The sequence below is a fragment of the Tyto alba genome, unplaced genomic scaffold (genome assembly GCF_018691265.1).
Source record: "Tyto alba isolate M040663 unplaced genomic scaffold, T.alba_DEE_v4.0 Super-Scaffold_18, whole genome shotgun sequence".
Taxonomy (NCBI): Eukaryota; Metazoa; Chordata; class Aves; order Strigiformes; family Tytonidae; genus Tyto; species Tyto alba.
Window position 1 is genome coordinate 24,781,884 of NW_024881280.1, and position 16,028 is coordinate 24,797,911.

Consider the following 16,028-nt stretch of genomic DNA (forward strand, 5'->3'; position numbering starts at 1 on the left):
GGCATCCATGAGCCTGGGGAGGAAATTATTAGGGAAATGATGACGAAGGAATACTAGGGAAAGACCACTGAAAAGGGGTTTTGCAGCTCACTCAGGAAAAGTGCCCGTGCAGGAACAAACCCCAGAACGAGACACCTAGCAGGGAAAACCAAAATCCAACATTTTTTACAGAAGCCTTAGCACAACCCTTCAACTCACCTGGGCCCATTTGTGCACCCACAGCTGAAAATAGGACCTGCACCTCCTTTTCAAATACCGACATCTGCTTTGTGCAAACTTAGGCGGAGACGAATGGAAGGAAATGTTTAAAACCAGGCCCAGGCTGCAAGACAGACGTGAGGTCAAGAATCCCATGTGAGATGGATCAAGAAGCCCTTTCAAACATCTCATTAGCAGCACGACAGCCGCCCGGTACTCCACCAGCACCCACGGGGAGCAGGCTGACGTCGGAGCGGAACGAGCAGAGCCGGGGCTGCAGGTCAGGAGCAGCAACAACTGCTGCAGAGCTGTCCCGGCCCAGCAGCTTCCCCAGGCTGTGCATCAGGGCCTGGGGCTGTACCACGGACCCGACACCGCGAAGAAACAGCCAAGCATCTCACAGGGAAAGCTCCTTGGCTCCGGAGTCCAAGGCCAGAGTGGGAGAGTGATCTACCTGAGCACGCAAACAGGCTCTAGTTTTACCCAGCCGTACCAGTATGAAGCTTTTTTTTTTTTTTGGTGGGTGGGGAGGTAGAAGGATTGGAAAGGAAGGGGAAGAGCGTTTGGTCTCCCTAATGGGGGAAAAACCTCATTAGAATCAAGAAAAAAAAAAAGAAAATCACAATATAGCATTTTTTTAAACTCTTTATTATGCAGAACATAGAATATATTTGAATGTTTTCCCAAGCATTTTTTTCTCCAGTGTTGTTCTGTTTTTTGTTTTTGTTTGTTTTGTTTTTTTAATTTTATTTTAACATGCACTGTTACCTTTTTAAAGCCAATGTACCATCCATTTATCTTTTCCCTGCCCACAGAGCATCCAACTTCATGTCGATCCCGAGTGTAAAAAAAATTAGACATCTGGCATAAAATATTTTGGGAGGAGCCCATTTAAAAATTTTATCTAAAATGTCTTATCTACAAAAAAATCCAATATATATGTACATTATAGCAACACAGAGGCATAAGAATACAGTGCAATTTAAGACAAAGTGCTGTGACTTGGTAATTCTGCCCAGGGCTTGTGGAAATGTGGGCCACCATTGGCTTTGGGGCTGCTAGCCTAAAGCCTCAGGCTCCAACGTTCCTCTGGTCTCTCTCAAACTGGTCTGAAGTTAGTAATATTGGAAGGCTGGAGGTGTATTTAGCTTAATATACCGTTAGGGGGTAGCAGAAATACTGTCTGAACAGGATGAGATTTGGCAAAAAAAAAAAAAAAAAAAAGAATGCTTTACAGTGGTCAGATGGTTTGGTGCATGTTTCACTTTGCCACGGGTATTTTTGGAAGGGCACCAACCCTTGGCATATTCAGGTGAGACCCGTTCACCCACTGCTGAGGAAATTAATTTGCTAGCTGCCACTGCTTCTGAAGTCCCTGACCCTCTCAATAACTCTCCTGCTTTCAGCAGCCCATGAACAAGCTACCCATGCTTGCTACATAGGAACATCGGTGCAGAGAACTGCACTATTTTTGGCTTTCACATACAGACACCTCTTCTGCTCCTTAAACAGCTGCCAGCCAGGGTCAAACACAAATTGAGTTGAACCTCTCCCTCCCAAGAAAACAGCAGTACATACTGCTTAACTAAGAGCACACTGCATTCTTCAAAATCAGTTTTAATTTAAATTCTTCATACCAAGAGTCACAGTTTAAGGCCTTCAACACAAACCACAGTCATCATCTCCTTCACCCAGCCCCTTTGGGGATGTAAACACAAGCCCAATGTCTGCACCAAATGCTTCTCTTTTTAGTGAAAGGTAAAGCACAATACTTACACAGACACTTCATGGTTGTGCTTAGCCTCACGTCCAAATCTTTGAACAAGTGAACAACTGGGGAAGTTTACAGGAATACAAGATATCACAATGGCATCTGAGTTGGGAGGGTGGGTTGTTTTTTTTGTTTTTGTTTTTTTTTTTTTTTCCCCCTTTCTTTTAAAACCATGTTCAAGTTACACAGGTCGAATGACTGGTGCATTTCCCAAACAGTGGTCCAATGCCACCTGGATGCCAGTGATGCACCTGCTGAGGGCTCACACTAGGCACTCCCAGACAGCTCCATGCTTCACCAATGTTGAAACAGAACAGGTACCTCAGATCTCTGTGCAGAAGGTGCCACCCACACAGAACCCAGCATGCTTGACACCTTCACAGGCAGGGTAAAAATAATACATATAACTGTATGTATAAGCTGTATAAATTCTGACTGAACATAGTATATTGGGATAAATCTCCACAAGTTCCCTTCTCTGTGATGCAACAAGGGAGCTCATGCATACCGTTCCAGATCCAATGCTGCAATGTGTTCTCTTAGATGAAATGGAGAGCTCATGCTCACAGCTTTCCTCCAACCTTTCCTATGAGCTGCCTGAATGGATAACATGGCTTCTGGACGAGCAAACAGCTGTAAACCAAATACTTTTCAGAGGTAAAGAAATTAAAATTTGCACAGGAGAGCAAGTATTTACTTAGTGTGGAAAAGTTTTAGAGGAGTGTCCCTCTGCACTAGAAGCTGCAGTCCTGTCGTAGGGATTCTTGTTCAAGCACACATAAACAGCTGAGAGTAAGTGATGACTGACTGCCTCCTTTCTCCATCTCTGCTGTATCACTCCACCTGCACAGCACCGGGCTGGGTCACTGATTTCATGGGCACAATTCCCGTCACTGCTCTGTGTGAAGGTGCAGCTCTGACACTGGGTACCACTCTGCGCTCTTAGAGGAAACGGCAAGAGGAGGATGGATGATGCAATTCCTTCACTGAATGACTTCATCACGGTAAGATGTTCAGTCAATTCATTCCTGAGACTTTGCCTAAAGCAAGTGTGCTACACCAGTAACCCAAGAACTGGAACAGCTCTTTAAGGATGCTACTTAGAAAGGAAAAAGTACAGAAACTAAACAAAGAGTTAAATACACCACAGACACAGATACTATACAAAAATTTGTGTCCTGTATAAAAAAAAAAAAAAACAAAACAAAACAACACAAACAACAAACCCCAAGCCCTGAAAATTTTGACACAAAAAATCTTGGTTTCTTCTCTGCTAAAAAACTAAAGAAAGATTATGAATCAGGCTCCTTAAGACAAAGGTCTACTTGGGAAGGCCAGTTTCTAACAAGAATCAGATCTCTCACTCCTTGTTGATGCTCGGTAATAGGAGCTTCTCAATTTTCTTAAGAGCATGGCCATCAGCCTTGAAATCTATAATGGTTCTAAACTCTTCACTCTGCTCAGCAGAGGCAAAATCTTGCTTGCTAATTTCTTCAGAGAGGTACTAGGAAGGTAACTACTGTCTACTTATGAGTAAGTTTAGCCAAGGTACAGTACAGGGCAAAACCCTTTGTTCAAAAGCAGCCTTCATTTTCTTTTGATTTTTGCATCTCTGAAAAAATACCAGGAGTCATTTTCAATTAGAATGTCTCCAAAAAGTTGGCAGGGACTGTAGTCTATTTCTTAAGCAGCTTTTTTCCCTTTATGATCTCTCAAGATCGGTTCTTTCATTCACTTCTACTGCCAGGGCAAAAAGGAGATTCGTTTCTGGTCAGTACATAAATATCAAAGCAGCAATCCATCCTACACACACCGTGACAGCATACATGCAGTAGGTTTGCCTAGTACAAACCAGCAGCTGTCTGCTCCTTTGGTTGTGGGAGCAGAGTTTTTTAGTAGATGTGAAAAGATTTTCCTGCTTTTCATGCTCAGTGAATTATGGACTTAAAAGTATGAAATCGTGGACTTGTAACTTCTTAACTTTTTTCAGAAGCAGTCTCAACAGGTACCAGACTTTGGCAAAACAGGTTCCCTTGAAAAAAAAAGGCCTCCGGGAAGAGGGGGAAGTTGCTTCCCAAAAAGGATATGGCAGGACTGAAATGTAACCAAGCAGCTTGCAAATGCTACTAACTGCCTGAATGATTTCTGAAATGTCTTTGCAACCTAGAATTTGAAGTCATATGCAGACAGCGTGACATAGCAGAAAGATACTAAATGGCAGAAGTTTAGCATGAATGCAATTTCCTCAACAAGTGCAACTGGAATCCCAATGGGGACCAGTAATTTTCAAACACTGACAATTTCAGAAGTGTTACACAGGAGTTACTGGAATTACAGAGATTTATCCAGATGTTTTTCTCCCTCCTAAAGACAAGCTGCCCTAAAACTGAATCCCAGACACAAGAATAAGACTCGAGACTTGTAGAATCTACGATAACTCATTTCTAACTTAATGCATCACAGCAGACACAACCACACTGTATATCTGGGAATGCTCAAAACAGCACCCTACTGACCCATGCCTATGCCTTCAAGTTGGTCAGCTTTATCCGATCTTAAACATTCCAGAATCAAGTCAACAGAACCAAGGCTGAAGTCAGGGCTTCCTGCACTAACCTCCTTTTGTTCCCTACTACAATTCAGAAAGAAAATAATACCGATAATTCTTCGAGGTAAAGTTTCTTGAAGTCAGAAAGCAGGTCATCTGCTGGAATGTTAGAGCTAGTCCTGGGCAGAATGCAGGTGAGAAAGTAAGCTCATGTAATTGCAGCTTACTCACACTGTGGCTGAACAAATGAAACTACTCCATAGCTATCAAAGTTACACATACAGGTTAACAGGCTCCTGGAACTGTGCATACACTTTGCTCCAAAAAGTGAGCAAATCAGCATCAGTGGACTAAGACAGAAACAGTTATCTGGACCTATTTCCAAACAGTCAATTTTAGTTCTTCTCACCTAATTAAATTTCTGAAATGCAATGGTAAAAAAAACCTGAATCAATGTTTTGAAATTCTGATACATTAAAGTGGAACAAGATCTATAAACACATAAATACTCTATAAAACAGAAGCCAATTCTGCTTTAAATCACCAGAGGTACTTGCAGAACTGCCTGGTTCTAGTGACCAAAGTGCTCCTTCCCTGTTAGCTGCAGTGTGAACATAAAGGAACTTAAAAGTATTATTCATATTTTTTTTTTTTTTTGCAGCACCAGGCAAATAGCTTTGAACTAAAGCACTCTGCTTTAGCATTACAATGAAGGATCTGTTTTTCTAGTCACCTGCAAAAAGCATCATGGTAACCCAAATTGAAGAGTTGGCTCAATCCAACTGACACAATGTTAATTTACTATATTTGCAGAAAACCTATATGTCCAAGGTATGAAATACAGAAACAAACTATACTGCAACTGACTCCTGTTATAAAATTTCTGGTACCTCTTCAATGATCCATTCTTTTAGCTGAAAGAATTCAAGATGCAATGACTAAGTAGCAGATCATCTCTAAGGTGTGCGAGAGCAAAGGTGTCTATTTTAAACTTTGATCAGAGTAAGACAGCGTGGAACTTGCAAATAAAGATTCCAAACAGCAACTTGCTCAGCGGACATTAATTTGATCTCACAGTAACAGAAATGCAAAAGAAAAAAGATCTCAAACTAAATGCAATTGTGAAGACATTCTCTCCTCAGGGAAGGCCTACACAGACATGCGGCTGCCAACTGAGACTTTGTTGACTAGCTGAAATGTAATGTATGATGCAAGATCCAAGCTGCCTATAGTCTTTGCATAAAAGCTTTGTGCAACAAGGCCACTGAAGAACACCTCACATATGACAAGAAACAGTGAATTAGCATAGCAAAAAGTAGCAATCAGTCTTTCACAGATCTGCATGAAATAAGTGGTTCTCCTATCCATCATATAGGCCTGCTTATTAAGGGGTTCTGGTCTTAAGAAGCACAAAGCTTGCTGTGGTTTACTTAATCCCAAAAGCACCCTTCTAGAACCTTGCAGTAACTTGTTCATTGTTTTATGATAATTCTAAACCAAGAGAAATTAACCTGAAGGTGAGAAAGCAACACACACTAAACCCACCTTTTTTTTTTTTTTTTTTTTTTAAGATAGAAGTATGTCAGAAGGAAGACAAAACACAGTCCATTAAAAAAAAAAAATTAACAAAAACCCTTTCCATCACTTACCCTGTATCGAGAAGACAATTAGTGTCAAAACTAGGAGACAATCTGGTATCCATACTGGGAAGAAAAAGAGACTAGAGTCCCAGAAGTCCTTCTGCCTGTGGCTTACAAAACTAAATAATGTTTGGGAACAATGGTCCTGTCAGTGACATGTCAACAACACATTTATTTTAAAAGGGCTAAATTCAAGTTTTAAACACAAGTAACTGCAAAAGAAAAAAAAAAACAAAAAACTTTGGTTGATTATCTATCTTGTTAAATATGTCAAAGTTAGCAATCAACAGTTTCTCTAGGAAGTCTCCAAGAACAGACAGGTCAGCTCACTCCTTACTGTGAAGGTCAGACAACCTAGCAGTGACACTGGAAATGCTGCCATGCCAGCGTCACACATGCTTACAACATCTCAGCCAGCATTTGGGAGGCTAATGGTGCATACAAAGTCTGAGCTGATCAGCCACAGCCAACTGGGGTTGCTGTGAACTCACTGAGACAAATAAATTAAAAAAGCAACAAGAAAAAATAAAGCCAAGCACCTCTAGGGCCAGACCCCGAAGACACAGGAATCAAAGCTTTTTTTTCTCCTCTCCTTATTTACAAAATGCCATTTAGAGCTGATGTGGCCACTTCAGTATTGTGAGGAAATGTCTTTTATGCTAAGCAGTCATAAGTGTGCTGTTCATGGACGCTGTGGCCTGCGTGCCACGGAGTGTCCCATGGGATGTGTCCCTCCCACCAAAGCACATGGAGGGAGTTCAGTCTTCTGTTTCTTCATATGTTGTCTCATCAAATGGCCGGTCCAAGAGAGGTACCAAACGGTGACGGGAATACTTCAGTTGCAAAAGGTCCCCAACTTCATTGATTTCTTTTAAAGCCTGAGAAAGAGACCACAGTAGATCAGCAGAGGAGACAGATGCAAGCCAAGTTATCAGCACATCTTCCTTTTTGCTTGCCTGTAGACTATTCTGACAGCCATTTTACTTATGGGAGATTTTACTGCGCTAGAGGTCTGTAGCTTCAGAGGTGCATAGGATCTGCTTTCGATTTTAGCATTCAGAAGTCTCAAGACCAAGTGAACAGCACTGGTCACTTAACCGAGAGTGACTCTGAACCCACCTGATAACTCCTCTTGCAAGGCAGGATCATAGTATCCAGCAATAGTAACTCAAATTTCAGAGTCATCCCCCAAAAAGCCATGACTATTCATAGGCAGAAAAACTGAGAACAATGTTCCTCCCTTCCTCGAGGTACTAAAGCTGAAACAGAAGAAAATGTACGTGGAGATTTAACTCCTCTTTATGTATAATTCAGTATGAAAATAATATGTGTGTTAGCGTGCCATCTCTGACCTACTGTCTTTTTAAAAATGCAAGATAACGAAAGGCAAACTGCAATACTGTGCTAACAAGTTCTATTGATGCATTTGTTATACCTACACTTGGTTAATTTGCATTGTCCATATACAGCTAGAGATGCAACCTCTGTATTGTAAAACACATTATATGGGAGATTTTTGCCATCCAAGCCAAAGAATTCAAAGAAGTTATTCTGGGTAGGATTCCAAGCATTTTCTCCCTAGAAAGCAAGTCCCACCGACTGAGGTTCCTACAAAAGCAACACTCAGGCAACTGATGGCCCAGAACACTGCTAGCAAGCTAAAAAAAACTTCCACCGTTTTGATCTGAATGCAAATATTATCAAGTTTACCAGAGCTCAAACATCTGCTAGCATAAGAACTGAGGAAAGTCCCTGCTCGGTTAATCATACTCTCTTTATATTGCAATCTCTTTGATAAGACACTGGGGTTCACAACAGGGTTTGTCAAATGCCAAACCCTAAACTTCAATTAATTTCTCTACAGAACACTCCTGGAGCAAGGTACAAAATAAACAGCTGCTGCAGACAAATCTGCAACAGTATATGATGCCTGTTATTTTATATAGGCAAGTGACAAAGAAATGAGTTCAGAAGGTGACTTCCAAGTCCAATGTGATTTTTGAACTCAGAGGCTGGCATTCTGCACTCCCTTGAATTGTAAATTTATTCAGATAGGTACGTTCAGCATTCCTTCAGAATGCCCCTAATTCAACATTACTGCTCCAATTTTAACATGTTCTGGGTTAAATACCTGTCTCTTGAGACTAGTTGGCAGACGGGGGTTAATATCCCTACATGTTTTTCCTTCCTGGATGGATAGTTAAAGTTTTTGTTTCTTTAAACAATGGCCTCTCATGCTTGTTATATCTGGCAGCAAAAACCTCTCCACTCTAAAATCTGGGGAAACGACAAACCCAGAAGTTGGACCTCGGTAAAAACAAAACAAAACAAAAGCGTGGGCACTGTTTGCCAGAGCTTTAAGTAAAGATCCCATATGGAAACAATTTAAAGTTGAATTTCTGTTGAAAGAGTCTGTTAACTGTTACTCTTGAATGTAGATTTAGGATTTTATTAATTTAAAACAAAAAGGACCATGTGACCAGTAAAGACTACAAAGGAAATGGCATTGGTGAACTCTGACTTCAGGAGAGTGTAATATATTTTCATCACTGAAAAGAAAGCACCAGCCCACAGGGATGCAGGTTATGAGGGACTTCACTCTGATCCTGAGCCAAATATTTTTGGGCAAAGAAGTTCTATTTACGTAAAACAGCTAAAATGGTAACTGAGAACTGTTCCCCATCATGTGGGTTTATTTAATAAGAACAAGGAAGCATTACAAATATCAACATTTACAAGACAAGCTTCTCTTAACCATGCTCCAAGCCTGGATAAATTTGTTTAGAAAGAAGTGCCAGAACAGGCCTAGTTAGCATCCATGCATACATGGATGGGCTACCAAGTTCTCCTCTCTGTCACTGACTTGAAGAAGCTCTCTGCCAGCTCTCTCCAAGTCTATTCATCTCAGGTCTTTTTCCTCCTGGATATTGTTGTCACAGTGCAGCAGAGGAATTAGATCTGAGGGCTGCCTTGATGATTGGCTGCCTGAAATCAATACCCTTTCACTGCATCACAAGAAAACGCGACACAAAGTCACTGACACAAAGACTTGCTCCTTACTAACTCCTCCTGCCCGTGTTCTGGGTTCTGAGCATGAAGCTGTTTTGAACCTTGAAATGGATTACACTAACTTGGAACAAAGCCTCCACATACTGAGCTAAATGAGGATTTCTTCATTCACTTCAAAATTCACACCTCCTTTTGCTCTGGAATAATTTTCTTAGGCAGACAAGCCCAAATATAGTAAGTATTTCCTTGATTTAGAGCACTTAGCACCTACATATATACTCTAGAAATGAGTCTTTAGAGTTAAATGCACAAAACTTGAAACATTCTCTGGAAAGAAGAAAGACTTGTACGTGCATTGACAGGAAAAGAGCTTTTTTAAGCAGAGTAATAAAAGTTACAGATTGGTTTTGGAAGAGAGCAAGTATAGCACTTATACAGAGCCTGCAGAAGTGGCTTGTTACGGTAGAGACTCCAGCTAGTCACTAAGAGAAGACCAAGAATCTAATCAACAGCAAGGCTTCATGATTGCTCAGGTAGTGCCAGCACATCAAGTTTGCACAGTTTCAGTTACAGCTCAGTCTGCAGCAATATGATTTCAGAGACTTCAGTTTTCTTTCTTTTTCTTCCTCCCACTTCCTTCCCATTCATCCCCCCATGTCCACCCTGCCAGAAGTTACTACTCTCCCATTTGTGTCAACGCTCTCAGTTCTACTACCATGCTCTGAGCCACGTCTGTGATACTATTAATTTTATATGGGGGGAAAGGGCCTTCTCCAAACATACTGTTTCAGAATTTTTATTTGGAACACAAACAACTGAATCGGGATAATTACAAGAAGAGTAGCAGGACAAGTAGCTGGGAAAGAACTTCTTAAGCAGTCTGCTGTTGGTGTGTCAGGGCAGAATCTCTCAGGTCTTACAAGGCTGAAACAACTCAGAAGCAGGAAGTACAGCACCACAGATACATGGCAAATTGTTTAACTGATATGAAACAACACTACATATACATTATCAAACGGCAAACACCACTGTCTTACTATTTTTCCTAACGGAACTGAAATTAAAAAAGAGCCATTTTTAGCTATTGATTTGAAAGGTCTGTGGCAGTGAAGTATGAAAAGTCTGAATTTTTTTTTTTTTTACAAGAAATTAGTAAATATTGTTTATATGTCCCATTTGCTGTTCATGTAATTACAGTGTTACCATCTGATCATATCTGGACACTGTTCATTATTTCACCTTCATAACTCCAGGACGACTACCCCCAATCACCTTGTCCACAAAATGTTTGAAAACAGTTTCAAGGATTTTTTTTCCTCCATCATCTTCCCAAGGATCAAGGTGAGGCTTCTCAACCTGCACTTCCATACTTCTCACCTTTCTTGAAGTTAGTGGTGACATGACCTTCCAACGGTGATAATCAAGAGTGGCCTTGCAGTGACAGCCAGCTCGCTCAACACGTGTGGGTGCATCCCAGCAGGTCCCGTAGACTTGTGGATGTTCAGTTTGTTTAAATGTTCCCTTATTTGAACCTCTTTCACACCAAGGGTAAGTCATCTTTGCTCCGTATTTTTCCACTGAGCTCATGGGCCCAGGATTCCTGAAGGCAAGACTCACCAGTAAAGACCAAGGCAACAAAGGCACTGAGTACTGTGACCTCTTGCATGTCCTTTCTCACACGATCCCTATGCCGTTCAGCAGCAGCCTCATGTTTTCTCTACCCTTCCTTTTGCTACTCATGTCCCCATAAAAGCCCTGTCTGCTGCATTTCATGTCCCTTGACAGAATCAGTTCCAGGTGAGCTTTGGCTTTCCTGACCCCATCCCTGCAGGTACAGGACTGTCTCTATCTCTCCTTGGTTAACGTGTCCCTGCTCGCACCTCTTACATGCTTCCATTTTATGCTTCTGTTGGTTTGCTCATATGTGCAGGCTTCCCACTACATTTGCTCTCCTGTCAGTCAGGATGGTGGGGGGCACGGAAATCAACTAGCTGTCCTGGACACCTCCTCTCCTCGGGACCTCCTCCTATGGGATTCTTTCAAGCAGGTCTCTGAATAGGATAGAGTCTACTTTCCTGAAGTCCAAGGTCATGACTCAACCTAGCTTAGGTTTTGAGTCACAGAACAGGGAAGTGGGGAAAAAAATACAATGGAGAACTTCGACAGATCCTAAGACAGCCCATGTACATATCCATCAAAGATTATTCAGAAGACTCAGAAATTAACGTAGTTACCACATGAAAGCATAATAAGAATAATCAGGCTTATTCATATAATCCCCTTTCAACTATATTAATCAGATTAACTTCCATCCTTAATTTTTAAGGCAGCATCTCCTAACTCTGATGCAGGCCTCCTTAGAGGGGATCTCCATTCCCACGGGAACATGCTTAGTACAGGAAGGACTAAGTACGGCATTGCACGTGACAGACTTATTTAGGACAGGATCATTTAAGATATAGTGCTCTGAAGCTGTAAACAAGAACTGGAATAGTAATATTTGGACACAAAATTCTCACTGGTAATCATGTCTTGAGGTTTGCACTTGCTTTTGAGAAGAATATAGATGCTTTGGAGGTTCTCAGGCTTTTTTTTTCTTTAGCTTCTGCATACAGAAGAAGCAGAATTTTTTCCTTCTGAAAGATTCAGTGGAAGGTAGAGCCTCTTAAGAGGGGAAAAAGCATTGTCTTGATGGAATGAGACCATGTCTATCATCACTTAAAACAGGAAAAGAAATTCCCTGAGATTTACTGTAGTCAGCCATTCTGCATTTTTGAAGCAAGGAAAGAGAGATGGAATCATTGCCTGGCTTTGAACATTAGGTTCAACTAGTCTGTGTACCAAACATTGAACCAGTCTACAAAAAATAGACAATTATTTTATCTGTTTATAGAAGGCATGAGCAAAAGGAAGACAAGATGAGACACTTACTGTATCAAGCATTTCTTTGGTATGAGCTGCAGACAAACAGAATCTGGCTCTGGACTCGATGATGGGGGTGGCAGGGAAGCCCACAACCACAACACCGATGTTCCGCTTTAGCATCTCGCGTCCAAATGCACTGCCAGAAAGAACAAAAAGCTTCATCAGAATGATACCAGTGGAGGTAAAGCAGCAGCAGCATGAAGGTCTCAGTATGTTAACTCATACAGAACTTCGTTGAAGCAAGCCTGTAAGACCACAGCCTCCAGTGACTTCTTTTAGAGGCAGAACGCACGTTCACAAAAGCCTTTTTCTAATTCAATCCCAAGGTGGTCCTCCTCAAAAGGTTTCACTGTATTAAGTTCTAACAAAGCTGAAAGATTATATGTGGCAGAGGCTGGTCTTTTAGCAGGCTGTTTGTAAATGGATTTGTAACCTAAGCTTGGAAATCTTTCCAAGAGGAAACAGGGATTTTGGCTCAGAAGTTTGACTATACAAGGAATGCCCCATGCTGCGATCCCCAAAGCAGATGCTTCTGCAGTTTCAAGACAGTTTGTTTTCACCAATTTAATTCAATTAAAGTACGTTGTGTTGTCACAAAATGTAACGCTTTTTAAGTGCCTATCATGGGAGGCACTGAACTGCCACAATAAACAGAGATTATCTAATATGATACAAAATACTTTTAAGAAAGGTGTAAAAATCTCATACAACTGTCAAACAGTATCAACAACAAAACAAATCCTTATGGGAATTAAAGAAATTAGTGGCTGTGACTTATGTGATAAGAGGCACGGAGATCTAGATCCTTTCTGTAATAGCAGTGCAATTGTGGGTGTTTCTACAGGCCACAGGAAATGGTTAACCTCTTTTGAACTGACCTTGTCTTGAGAAGTAGCAATGAACTTAAGATGCTTATAAGAACATATAAAAATAACATCGTTTTACTAGGTTTTAAAATTTTCTGAATTTTATTTCTGCTCTGTGCTGGTTTTGGCTAGGATAGAGTTAATCTTCTTCATAGTAGCCAGCATGGGATTGTGTTTTGGATTTCTGCTGAAAACAGCATTGATAATGCAGGGATGTTTTAGCTATCGCTGAGCAGGGCTTGCACAGGCCAAGGCCTTTTCTGCTCCTCACCCCTCCTCACCAGCAAGGGGGCTGGGGGTGCACAAGAAGCTGGGAGGGGACACAGCCAGGACAGCTGACCCCAACTGACCAAAGGGATATCCCATGTCATATGGCATCATGCTCAGCATTTAAAGGTGGGGGTAGAAGAAGCTGGGGGATATTCAGAGTGATGGCATTTGTCTTCCCAAGTAACCGTCACGTGTGATGGAGCCCGGCTGTCCTGGGGATGGCTGAGCACCCGCCTGCCCAAGGGAGTGGTGAATGAATTTGTTGTTTTGCTTTGCTTGTGTGTGGCTTCTACTTTCCCTATTAAACTGTCTTTATCTTAACTCACGACTTCTCTCACTTTTACTCTTCTGATTCTCTCCCCAGTCCCACTGAGGAGCAGTGAGCAAGCGGCTGTATGGGGCTTAGTTGCCTGCTGGGGTTAAACCACACCATGCTACAGCTATTCTCCTTATAAACAGGTGCATCCTGATACACTTCATTTTGTATACATTTAGTAGTCTCAAACTATTTTAAAAAACAGACTACAAGAGACAAAAAAAGGATGAAGTAGACCCAATGCAGAACCTAAGGGCCAACTTTCAGAGCTCTGTGGCTTTGCTCATTTTTAAGTTACTGGCCTAACTGCTCAGCTAATAAACATTTCCATGAACGTTTCCAGGGAAAAGGCTGTACCAACTGGTAGAGCAGCTGGGTAATAGAAACAGTATGCCTCTGTGTACTGCATGGCACACACTGCAGACTCTACTGCACTCATAAAGGTTACAGGCCTTTTAAATTTAGTTATACTGAGAAGGGTGGAAGAAGACTGTATCTAGCTTCATGCAGAGTGCTGGAAGATATTTCCTCCCTCACAGAACACCTCTTAGTCAGACTGAAGCCTAACTGAGCTAAAAGAGCACTAGATATGTTCGGTACAGCTTAAAATGAAGCTATACCTTCTAAATTTGAAAGTTAATTGAGCACTGCATTATACATGGACACTGAAAAACAGCTATCAAAACCAAGTTGCCCTTAAAATCAGGCTTTTATTTATGTTGCAAAATTTTTAAATATATATATATTATATCCCGCTTGCAGAATTTTAGCCTTAATTATCCACACAGCAGCCCACAAGTCCATAGGCATTTATAAAGCTATGTGTTACAGTTCTGTTAGTATTTACAGTAACAATATTTGAACTATTAAATCCACATCTCTTAAAAAACTTAGGATTCATCAAATACAGGTTGTTGTGTCCCATCATGTCCCAACCCCCTGCTTTCGCCTTTCATCTGTGGAAATGTTATTTGCTTCTGATACCGGAGCTGGTTGAAGGATTCCTCCAGTGACTTTTCATGTTAATTTCCATTCAATGTGCTTCTCTTTAGCACATATATACACTTTACATATAAATAAAATATATAAAAAAAAACCCAAAACCACTCCCCAACTTTTATAACATGGCACGTAGTGGTAAAATTGCTTCTCTGACATGATTCCTTGCTGGCCCACGCTACAAGCCTTGATTTTCTCAAGATCACTTATATGAAGTTTCCATGTTTTATAAGACTCAGTAATGATCATAACGGTAAAAATCAAACCAGTCTTTCATTATAACAGTCTTAATATTCTTGAACCACCCTAGCTTTAAAGAAGATGGATGAGAAGCTATCCTGTTAAACCTACCCAATTTTTGCTGGCATGTACAGCATCAGAGGCACAACAGGGGAATCTTCATTTCCATAGATGATAAAGCCCATCTCTTTCAGTCGTCTCCTGAAATATCTCGTGTTCTCAGCTAGCTGCTGCACACGTGCTTTCCCTAAAAGAGGAATTAAGACTGTGAATACAATAGTCATAAGTAACATGCATAACTGCCACACAAGACCTCCAGCTCAAGTTCAAACTAAGAATGTACCACTTGTGCTTATGCAAGTGTTAAAATGAAATACAAACTAGAATTCGGTTTCTTCTCCCTCATGTAATCAAGATTACTCACACATTTCCTGACAACGGCTGTAGCGAAATGGACTATAACGGGTACAACCATTAAATCCAAGCACTCCCTAGTTTTTCCATATCAGGTTTTTAATCAAGAAGTACCTGGTAAAACAAGGCAGTTATCTACTTTTAAACAAAATTCAAAATTTTCTCAAGATTCACTGGTAGCTTCATCTCGAAGAAGAGTTTGCTTGAACTTTGATTAATTAATGGAAATCTACTGAATCAGCTGGGGCTGTTTGCCATGTATTACCCTGCTTGTCTCCATTAATGGAAATTACTATTTTCCTCCTAAGATCTGCTTGCTGAACTGATCATGTGGCTGCTCCCTAACCTTTTTCAGTTAAAATGAGCTGGGTTTCAATTAAACTGATTAGTTCTGACAATCGAGCTCACTTCGCATAAGCAGCAGCAGCCAATTTATCATGTTCTCAGCCAATTCTGCATGGAATTTTTCTGACATTTGTCAAAATTAGTACACAGGACCATAGACAGCTAGTATAATTAAAATATTCCAGCTATTCGGACACGTATAGGACAACATATTTATCAGTTAATTGAACTGTAGCCTAGCACAGTGTAGTAGGCCTCTGCATCGCCCAGAAAAAGTTCCACATCATCTCACCTAAGCAGATGATACCACATTTCTGGTGAACTCTAATGTGCTTAAGAGATTAAGCACAATGTCATTGATGAGACTGTAGTAAGTAACATTTATAATTACTTGTCTCTGGTCCACAGAGTATATTTCTGGGTAATTGATTATCTAAACACTGCCTTCACCAGATGGGTGATTCATATACTGAAGCATTAAATCAAC

General features: G+C 40.9%; 1 protein-coding gene across 1 annotated transcript in view; it reads right to left on the reverse strand.

Moving 5' to 3' along the window:
- Nucleotides 1–911: 911 nt before the first annotated feature.
- SPTLC2 (serine palmitoyltransferase long chain base subunit 2) overlaps nucleotides 912–16,028 on the reverse strand; it is an 80,422-nt gene continuing 65,305 nt past the window's right edge. The window contains exons 10-12 of the mRNA XM_033008723.2: nucleotides 14,894–15,029; nucleotides 12,098–12,227; nucleotides 912–7,035 (exon numbers count right to left, since the gene is read on the reverse strand). Coding sequence (XP_032864614.2) covers nucleotides 6,916–7,035; nucleotides 12,098–12,227; nucleotides 14,894–15,029 — 386 coding nt within the window. The 3' untranslated portion in view covers nucleotides 912–6,915. The remainder of the gene's footprint in view (nucleotides 7,036–12,097; nucleotides 12,228–14,893; nucleotides 15,030–16,028) is intronic.